Source organism: Lethenteron reissneri, chromosome 25 (assembly GCF_015708825.2).
Source record: "Lethenteron reissneri isolate LAM-NWPU_2019-01 chromosome 25, ASM1570882v1, whole genome shotgun sequence".
NCBI lineage: Eukaryota > Metazoa > Chordata > Hyperoartia > Petromyzontiformes > Petromyzontidae > Lethenteron > Lethenteron reissneri.
In genome coordinates, this window is record NC_083803.1 from 18178254 (window position 1) to 18188904 (window position 10651).

At 58.5% G+C, this 10651-nt stretch overlaps 1 protein-coding gene across 5 annotated transcripts in view; it reads left to right on the forward strand.

Moving 5' to 3' along the window:
• The window catches only part of LOC133347367 (protein dispatched homolog 1-like), a 55363-nt gene extending 46938 nt beyond the window's left edge, over positions 1–8425 (forward strand). For all 5 annotated transcript variants that reach the window (XM_061559603.1, XM_061559604.1, XM_061559606.1 and 2 more), the window contains 4 exons: positions 968–1095; positions 1706–1806; positions 2377–2474; positions 2819–8425. In XM_061559603.1, coding sequence (XP_061415587.1) covers positions 968–1095; positions 1706–1806; positions 2377–2474; positions 2819–6139 — 3648 coding nt within the window. In that variant the 3' untranslated portion in view covers positions 6140–8425. The remainder of the gene's footprint in view (positions 1–967; positions 1096–1705; positions 1807–2376; positions 2475–2818) is intronic.
• The last annotated feature ends 2226 nt before the right edge of the window (positions 8426–10651 follow it).

A 10651-nucleotide genomic window follows, 5' to 3' on the forward strand; every position in this document is an offset into this window, starting at 1 on the left:
GCCCAGACTCACGCTCACCCAGACTCGCACTCGCCCAGACTCACGCTCGCCCAGACTCACGCTCACCCAGAATCACGCTCGCCCAGACTCACGCTCACCCAGACTCACGCTCGCCCAGACTCGCACTCGCCCAGACTCACGCTCACCCAGACTCGCACTCGCCCAGACTCACGCTCACCCAGACTCACGCTCGCCCAGACTCGCACTCGCCCAGACTCACGCTCACCCAGACTCGCACTCGCCCAGACTCACGCTCGCCCAGACTCGCGCTCACCCAGACTCACGCTCGCCCAGACTCACGCTCGCCCAGACTCACGCTCACCCAGACTCACGCTCGCCCAGACTCGCGCTCGCCCAGACTCGCGCTCGCCCAGACTCACGCTCGCCCAGACTCACGCTCACCCAGACTCACGCTCACCCAGACTCACGCTCGCCCAGACTCACGCTCGCCCAGACTCACGCTCACCCAGAATCACGCTCGCCCAGACTCACACTCACCCAGACTCACACTCACCCAGACTCACGCTCACCCAGACTCACGCTCGCCCAGACTCACGCTCGCCCAGACTCGCACTCGCCCAGACTCACGCTCGCCCAGACTCACGCTCGCCCAGACTCGCGCTCGCCCAGACTCGCGCTCACCCAGACTCACGCTCGCCCAGACTCACCCTCGCCCAGACTCACGCTCACCCAGACTCACACTCGCCCAGTCTCACACTCACCCAGACTCACACTCACCCAGACTCGCACCTAAACACAACGCGATTGGGAGCAAATGAGTGTGAGAGTGAAGGAGTGGAGAGAAGGAAAGGGATAGACGTGTAAGAGTGAAAGGGCGACAGAACGAACGAGTTCGAGCAGCGCGCTGTTCGCGCCGGTGCCTGCTGGCAGGGCAGGTGGGATGAAGGGGGCGATTTGCCGTGCGGAATGCACGGTGCCGACGGTCGCCCGTGTGTGGCCCTGGCAGGGTTTTGAGCCGCGCGGCACGGAGATCAGCCAGCGCCTGGTGACGTGGAACAACATGCTGAAGAACACGGGCTACATGGCGACACTCGCCAACTACCCCTTCAAGTACGCCGAGCAGGTGGCCAGGAGGTGAGACTCCCGCCTGCGTCGTCGCGGTGTGTTGCGTTTGACGAAAAACGTCCACTTTTGTCTGTGCGTCTGTGTGTGCGGGGAGCGGAGGTTTAGCCGGTAACACACTGCGCTACAGGTGCAGTTTCAATTGACAGCCATGCGCAGCGCCGGCGTAAATCAGTCCGTCAGGGTGGTGTGGGCCCTTCGCGCGGTGCGGAGGGCTCGTAGGGCTGTGGTTCTGCGGCCCTCTGCGTAGCATGCGAGGCTTGCAGGAAGACGCAACAGGAACACAAAAAAAAACAAACAAACCCCCATAATATGGGTGTTTATATTATGGGAGTGACAGTCGCTGCAGTTAAATCGCAATTTCCACAACTGGGATGACACAGAGCAGCAATCATGGGCCCCAACTGGCAGACCAATGCCCCCTTGCTGAATCGCCCCGAGCTGCTGCCGTGCAGCCCCTCTGAACAGTTGACATGAGATGCCATGCAGGCACTCGCTAATAGTGCTCACCCCGGAATTAACGGGGGTTGTTGTGTGTGTGCGCGTGGTGCGTGCGTGTGTGTGGTGCGTGCTTGCGTGTATGGTGCATGCGTGTGTACATGTGTGGTGCGTGCGTGCGTAGCCAGGGTCAGCTGGACAAACCCTGGAATGACGATTACGGACGCGACCGGAGGGCGGCCGAGTGGGACTTCCACACCGACGCCTTCTTCTGCGACCCGCCCGGCGAGTCCTCGCTCGCGACACCCACGCCGTCGCATCGGCATCACCACGGCGCTTGTGTCGGGCTGTGTGCACTTAGAAGCCATGTTTACTGTCATCGGCTCGCTGGAGATCACGGAACAGACCCCGGTGCTATGGGTTGACTGAGATAGCCGGTAGATGCACCACGGTACCATCCTGCTGTGATGTAGCCTCCCGGTCCTTTGTTGCTGAAGGGGTGGCTGGTTCAACCACCCAGTGGTGTCTTTTGCCGTCACACATTCCATGCACACGCACGTGGAATTGTAACCACCACCTTGTCTTGGGCCTTCCGTTTGGTCACGAGACACGTGGAGCCCACTCCAACGCCCGTTTTGGCGATCAGAACCTCCTCTATGCACCCAGCGCAGCCGGTTTTATTCCTCATCATATTTAGTGTTCATTTCAGACTCCTGGAGTCCGCCTATCTGATCCATGCAGTAATTCCATTTGGCACACGCTGCGAGATTAAATTGTTGTTCTTGTGTTATTCCAGCAAAAGCTGTTGCTGCACACTTTGTAACGGCATCGATGTTGTTGCCGTTTGCGCTGCAGGGGACGGCTACTCGCGCGTCGTGTTCGCCGCAGCGGACGGGGGAAGCCTGTGGAACATCACCACCATCCGCTCCATGTGCAGCCTCTACGACGCGCGGGTGAGGAGGGCTCGCACACCTCGCGTCTGCGTGTGCACGCTCGCGCTCGTGTGTTTGTGTGTGTGAGCGTGTGTGTCTGTGTGCCTGTGTATGAGAGTGTTATGATGGTGAATCTATCCATAGGAAAATTGACCCCCGGAGATACGATGGGCTTGGAATTCACAAGCTGTGTTTGCTCTACCGCTGTGCCATGTGGCCGGGTGCGTGCACGTGCGTGCGTTTACGTGCGTGCGTTCACATGCGTGTGTTCGTGCGTGCGTTTACGTGCGTGCGTGTGTTCGTGCGTGTGCGTGCGTTTACGTGCATGCGTGTGTTGGTGTGTGCGTGCACGTCCCGTCCTGCAGGTGAGCTCCCACCGCACATTCCCGGAGCTGTGCCAGCGCACCACCACCGCCGTGTGCTGCCCGAGCTGGTCCCTCGGCAACTACGTGGCGCTGCTGGGCAACCGCTCGTCGTGCCGAGAAGTGACGGAGCGCGACCTGGCGCACGCCCTGCGCCTGCTGCAGGCCTGCGCGCCGCTCTACCGCAACGGCAGCCTGGGCCCCGACTGCTGGGACGCCGGCGCCGGGCGCCGCGACCGCGCAAAGTGCCAGGCCGTGCCGCGCCGCTGCGCGCGCCACAACGCCGTCTACCAGATCCTGCACTACCTGGTGGACAAGGACTTCCTGGCGACGGGCGGCGGGGAGGGCGCGGCGCGCCTGCGCTACAGCGTGCTGTTCGTGCCCACGGAGAAGGGCGACGGCATGATGCGTCTGTACCGCGACAACCTCGAGCGCTGGAACCGCACCGACGGGGTCACCAGCGTGGTGGGCATCGAGTTTGGCATCAAGCACTCGCTCTTCCAGGACTACCTGCTCACGGACACGGTGTACCCGGCGGTGGCCATGGTCATCGTCCTGCTGCTCATGTGCGTGTACACGGGCTCCGCGTTCGTCACGCTCATGACCATGTTCGCTATCGTGAGCTCGCTCATCGTGGCGTACTTCGTGTACCGCGTCGTGCTGCGCTTCGAGTTCTTCCCCTTCATGAACCTCACGGCGCTCGTGGTGTTGGTGGGCGTCGGCGCCGACGACGCCTTCGTGCTGTGCGACGTGTGGCGCCACGCCAAGGCCGACCGCCGCGCCGCCAAGGGCCCCGGCGCCGACGACGCGGGGCTCACGGAGACGGTGCGCGCCACCCTGCGCCACGCGGCGCTCTCCATGTTCGTGACGAGCTTCACCACGGCGGCCGCGTTCTACGCCAACTACGTGAGCAGCATCACGGCCGTGCGCTGCTTTGGCGTCTACGCCGGCACCGCCGTCCTCGCAAACTACGGCCTCATGGTGAGCTGGCTCCCGGCCGTCGTGGTGCTGCACGAGCGCTACCTGGCCGACGTGTTCCGCCCGCGTGGGGGCCGCCCCGGCGGCGCGGGGGAGGGGCGGTCTCTGCCGCGCCGCCTCTGGGCGGCGGTGGAGCGCTCGCGGCGCGCGGCCTCGGCAGCGTCGCGCGCCTTCTTCGAGCGGCTCCTGCCGCGCATCGTCGTGCGCCTGCGGCACGCGTGGCTCTGCGGCTTCGTGGCGTTGGCGGCCGGCGGCGCCTACGCGGTGTTCGCGTGGCCCGGCATGCGGCTGCCGTCGCTGGAGCTGGCCGAGTTCCGCGTATTTGCGCCGTCGCACCCGTTCGAGCGCTACGACGCCGAGCACCGCGCGCTCTTCGCGTTCGAGCGTGCCGGCCGGCCCGGCTCGGGCGGCGGGGACGACCTGGCGCTGCCCGTGACGCTCATCTGGGGCGTCGTGCCTGAGGACAACGGGGACCCCCTCAACCCGGCCGACCGCGGGAAGCTGGTGCTGGACCCCGGCTTCGACGTGGCGAGCGCAGAGTCGCAGCTCTGGCTCCTCGACTTCTGCCGACGCCTGCGCAACCACAGCCTCTACCTGCACCGCGAGCGCGAGGCCGACTTCTCCGGATGCTTCATCGAGACCTTCAAGCAGTGGATGGAGTCGGAGGACTGCGACGACGCCGTCGACGACCAGCACCGTCACCGCCAGCAGCAGCGGCGGCGAGACGGCGGCGGCGGCGGCGGAGCCGCGACCTCGCGGGGCGGCGGGGACGCGGGGGGGCGTGGCGGGCCCCTCGGCCTGAGCCTGGGCGGCGTGGGCCTCGCCCCGTGCTGCTCGTCGTCCGCGTTCCCCTACGAGCGCGACGTCTTCGAGTTCTGCATCAAGCGCGCCGTCCTGGAGCTGGAGCGGCGCTTCCGCGTCACCCTGGACGGGCGCACGCCGGGACCGCGCTTCGACGCCAACGACTCCCTGCGTGCCGTGCTGGTGGAGTTTCAGAGTTCGTACCGCTTCACGCTGGCGCACGAGCGCATGGCGCGCTTCCGCCGCGAGGTGGACGCGTGGCTGCGCGCCGAGCTGCTGACGGCGCCGCCGGGCCTGCGCCGCGGCTGGTTCGTGAGCTCGCTCGAGTTCTACGACCTGCAGGCCAGCCTGTGGGCCGGCTCCCTGCTGTCGCTGGGCCTCGCCGTGGGCCTGGCGTTCGGCGTCATGCTGTTGACGACGCGCAGCCTCGCCGTGAGCGTTTACGCCCTGCTCGCCATCGCCGGCTCCATCGCCGTCACCACCGGCTCGCTGGCGCTGCTCGGCTGGGAGCTCAACGTCTTGGAGAGCGTCACCGTGTCGGTGGCCGTGGGCCTGGCCGTCGACTTCGCGGTGCACTACGGCGTGGCGTACCGCCTGGCCCCGGGGCCCGGGCGGCGGGCCCGCGTCAGCTTCTCGCTCGGCCGCATGGGCCCCGCCGTGGCCATGGCGGCGCTCACCACCTTCCTGGCCGGCGCCATGATGATGCCGTCAACGGTGCTTGCGTACACGCAGCTCGGTACCTTCCTCATGCTCGTCATGGCCGTCAGCTGGGCCTACGCCACCTTCTTCTTCCAGAGCCTCTGCTGCTGCCTCGGGCCCCGCGGGGAGAATCCCACGGCGCCCGACTCGTGCTGCGGCGTGGCGCGGCCGTGCGCGGGCACCCCGGGCCAGAAGAAGACGACCACGGAGGAGGAGGAGGAGTCCAAGACGACGCTCGGCAAGCGGGTTCACTACGGCAATGGTGGGCCACGCACGGGCGCCGAGGAGTACCGGTTGCAGGCGCTGACGAGCGAGCACGGCGCCGACGAGAACGCGTGCGACGCCTCCGCTCCCGAGCGTCTCGACCGCGACCTCGACGCGGCGTCCGTCACGGACGAGGACGGCGTCGAAGAGGACCCCGCCGCTGCCTCCTCCGTAGCCTCCTCCTCGTCACCAATGATACCCGAGGAGGAGAACGGGGTGGAGGCCGCCGGTCCCCACGACGCCGAGGGCTCTCCCCTCCGCGTCGGGCCACAACGGCGGCTCCCACGGAGCGGCCGGCTCAACGGCGGGGTGGATTTCATCGCGCGCGCGGTGCCGGCGGAGAGCCTGCTGGAGGCCCTGGAGGGCGTGGGCTCCGTGGCCGAGAGGGGGAGCCTCAACGGAATGCGGCCGGCGCTGCGTCTGGCGCTGAGGGGCGGCGCGGGAACGCGGGACGGCGCCGGCGCCGGCGCGTGCCAGGCGACGCGGTCCCTGGACCCCATCGTGCTGCCCAACAGCGAGCCCGGCGTGCCGGACGTGTGGCTCAAGCGCGCGGATGCCTCGCCCGACAGCTGCTCCGTGTGACCTCGCACCGCCGCCACACCGGCAAAAACACATCTCCACAAATTGTAGGTTTTTTTTGTACGATTCAAATTCGTAAAAGCTTACGTGAAGCCCAGCTCGTACAAGGAACTGGCAAAACTCTTTAATTTTTGTGGGACCTTTTGGTTACATTCCTACAGACGTTCATTTTTATATATAAATATATATTACAGTACTTTAATGTTGGTTTATTTTTTAAAACAAATATTTATTTCTGCACAATTGTTCAGCCTCTTCCCTGCGTTTAATTTATTTTCCTGACCAATACGCAATGAAGTAAGATTTAACGAGTAAATGAATAAATAAAAGTTGAGAACATGAAGAAGATTAGGAAATGCTGCTTTCCATAACCCACTTAGCAATCTGTTACGTTTATACAACGCAAATTATTTAAAACGAGACGCGTTTCTTCCAGATTAATGTTGTGCGCTCACCCCATCTGTCACGTTCTACGGAATGACATTCCAGTCGAATTATTGCCCAGTCTGTTTTGCCTGCATAACAACCAAGGTGCTTACGGGTCGGCCTCTAACTTCGCGAGCCCCCACCCATTAACTGCAGTACACCTGGACATATTTGTAATCCAGGTTTGAAGGACCAATCCAAATCCCACACTTTGTACTCACGGAATAAAAAAAGAAATACAAGACGAAACGAAGATACCTGTAACACACTCTGCCGACGCTGTTGTGTCGTGCGCGCCGTGAGATGCTGCCCTCTTCAGGTTATTTATTAATGGCGGGACTGTGTTGGCTGCGAGCGTGGGCGACGATTGGGGAAGAGCGGCGGTGTTGTCCTCTCCTCGATGCCTGCATTCAAATCGTGCCGTTGTTGTGGCAGGTGACCTCATTCTCTGCTGCAGACTGATGTGTGTTGTTGTTAGTTGTGTCGTGCGATTCTCTGTTTGGAATGACAGTTGGTGCCTGTGCAGGAGGATGGCAACATCTTTGTTTAGCTGCTCACCAATTACGGGCTTCGATTTATAAACACTTTATAAAAATGCAACTTTTAAAATATCGATTTTTTTTTTACATTGAGTGCTGCTCCCGGTTCCGTTTGTGGCTTTGAATCTTGGAATCTTGGTTCCCTGCCGCAAACGTCTGATTTGTACGCACGCGTTTCCAAGCCCTTCACAACAATGGTTTCAGCTCCAGGACTTCCAGACCAAATGTAGTCCGTCCATCAATGTCGGCTTCAATTCGCCCATGTTGACAAGTAAATGACACTGCTGATCAGCAGACCGGGATGAACTAAGGCACTCGTAAGCATGAAATACAATTGTCAATAAATCACCTGCACCAAGTCTCCAGAAGAGGTCCTCAATCTCGACGTGCTGTATCGCCATCGATAAACAGCGTTGCGTTGGAATGGCCCCAAGAACGACGGCTGTAGTGGCAACGAGACAAGAAACGTAGTTTCGGAGGCAGAACGCCACGTAGTCTCGCTGTGTCGGCAGCCGTGGGGTTCCTCTGAATATCGGCCAATGATTGCAAGGCGTACAGCTTGTGGAGACGGTGATGTCCCCTTTGTTCGTGTCGGTATCATCCGTCCAAGGTGTAGCGATTTGTGGAATATACAGAATGTTGTTTCCCAGTGGTGTTGATTTAACGAGACAACTCATGCGTGTGCCGCAGAGAGGCAAGAGGCGTCCAGTTGGACCCAAGCATTTCTTGGCGGTGCACGAGGCCAAATTATTACTTCCACTGCCACTGAAGCAAAGTATAGTGACAATAAAAATGCCGGCAAATAATCGGTGTCCTTTATTCACTGCGATATTCGTGTTGCCCGGTCAGACTTTCCTTCTCAAATTCAGGCGGCATTGGTGACCTGGCTCGAGCCCCCGCCTGGCACGAGACGTGGGCGGTGGTGAAAGCGCCCAGCGGACAGCGCCGTCTCTCAAAGCACGTGTCCTTGCATGCAGGCGATTGGTGCCACTCGATCGATGATTTTCTGAGCAGCCTCAAGGGCACGCCGTGACCAGGGCACTCGGTTTGAGACCCCCCCCCCCTCCCCCGGGGCTGTGCGTGCACCCACTTCATTCCGCGATGCCGAGTGTAGCTGGTTTATCTGTCTGTAGTACACATCCGTGCAATAGTGTGAATAAAGAACATATAAATATATTGAATGATTAAATTAAGCCAGTATTATATGTGAACGTTTGTGAAAATTCTGATTGTGAACTAGTTTTTTTTCTTGTAAAAGTGCTACATGTCTAAATGTGTTTTTTATTTATATACATGAAAAGCTGACAAATACATGCAGTTCTGATTCCAGGGCTGCGTCTGTAGTAGTTTTTTGTCGTGATGCACGGAGTGAGCAGTGATGCGCACACCACTGATGTCACCACCGCCATCTCCGTCAAGGTATGATGCTTCAGTTTCCATATCATCACCTGCCTTGTGCCCCATGACTGACCCAGGCCCATCACTTGCTTGAAACACATCTTTTTGGTTGAGACATGGTACATAGAACCAACCGGAGTAACATACAGGTCATGTACAACAAGTTCACTCGACAAGAGATGGTGGCATCTGGAAATCGCTGCAGAGTGAGCCTGGGACAGCCACCGAAACCGAGATCAAAACGGCGAAGTAAAGAGGGCGAGAGCAGGTTGGAGCAGTTCGGGAAGGCTGCACTGTGCTGCGTCCCAATGAGGTTGACATTGGTTCAGTTGTCTGTCTGCTGCTGCTGTCGGTCGCATTTACTCAAATCTATGTTCATGGTGACCAAAGGGGACTGCCAATGCACTGCATGAAATGCTGATGGCTTTTGAGTCATGCGCAAAACCCGTGCGCTTGTTACGCATGTGTGTTGTTTAGACTCATGCAGGGAGCGAGCTCGCCGTGTGAACTGCACCTGGACAAAGGTCGCACACCTTACGCGGTGACTTTCTGTGGCCAGAACGCCGAATTTGGCTCGCGATGCAGTAGAAAAACACGGTCGGCAACAAGATGCTGTGTGATCCAAAAGTACCACAGCCTGGACGCCTCCCAGTTTTAATAATTTGTGGCATCAGATACCCACCCAGTATGTTTAAGTGTAAATGACTTTTAAATTATTTATAAGATCCCACTGCTTTGTTCCTGTGGCGTGGCGACAATCACCACATGGTGAGCAGTGACCAATAACCATGTGCATGTGGGTTTAATACAAGGGATGAGAGTTCAGTCAGAGCTGTCTCGTACTTTATTCTGTAAATTATGAGAAGAGCGTGCAGGTTGAAAACAAACGAGGCTGGGTATGCATTCCACATGCAGCGCGGTGACCCATTGGATGGTCACAACTGTGTAATTTTTACATTTAATAATTACATCGTGTGTAGTAGAAGTCATAGTAGTGTTACACTTCAGTTCAGGTACCTACGAATGCGAAGACACTTTGCAGGCACGTATGAGGCAATCGAAGCAGGCACCGCACACACAATCATGATAACTTTTGTTTTTAAATGAGCACATTCAGGTCCCTGTACACGGTCAGCGAGTGCGGAGCAGCGAGTGCGGAGCAGCGAGTGCGGAGCAGCGAGTGCGGAGCAACGATTGCTTCTTGACGGTTACGGTTGAGTGGTGGGAATTCCACATTATGAGAGCAGAGGCCTGTCCATCCAGAAGGCGATTGTTTACTTCCCCATCTCTGAAAGATGACCGACTGCATCTCGATATGCATCGAGTCTCCCCCACACAGCCAGGCGCTCGGCACGGAGAGGCCCATCCCACGACTGTACAACATGGTCATGGTTCAATCTCACAATCCATTATCTTGTTTGTTTGGTCCTCTTTGCACAGCCTGCTTTGTATCATGTGTGCTTGAATTTCAATGCAATCTATATAAATCAAACAACCGATTCTTATATACACGACTCGGGGCATACGTAGAGCGCGTAAGAACACATTGTAACGAACAGATGAATCATTAAGTATATCCAGCCAGCTAACTGGTAACATGATATGACACTTTAATTTTGATTCACGACCTCACTCGAGCTACATTAACAAATGCTACTTTCAGAACATGACACCTTGACGTATCTGCGACCTAAAATCTTTTTTTAGCAAACAAAAAAAGTTCTCGCCACAATCCAGGTTCATGAAACTGGAGTTACCCAGGGCAGGGCCGCCCATCACTCCAGCTCTGAAATAAAAGAAGTTGTTTAAATCTTTTCAGCACAAACCATGTGGCCAGACCGGACTGCATGGGACAAAGGAATGGGACCAGTGTCACCTTTCATCGCCTCCGGTTGAAAAATGGCGTGTTTTTGCACAAAGAATGCCAAGTTTCACCGCAGCGACGGAAGGGGAGTTTGCGGTTGCCACCGTGCCTGGTGACAGTGAACGCGGCTCGGGACGTGATCAGGATGAACGTGGTTGCAAATCCCGGGCGGCACTGCGCACGGTCGCGCAACGCTCACTCGTGTAGAGTGACAGACCATGGATCCACCCCCCCCCCCCCCCCCGTCATAGTGCACAACGCCAATTATGGCGATCGAACACAAATGAT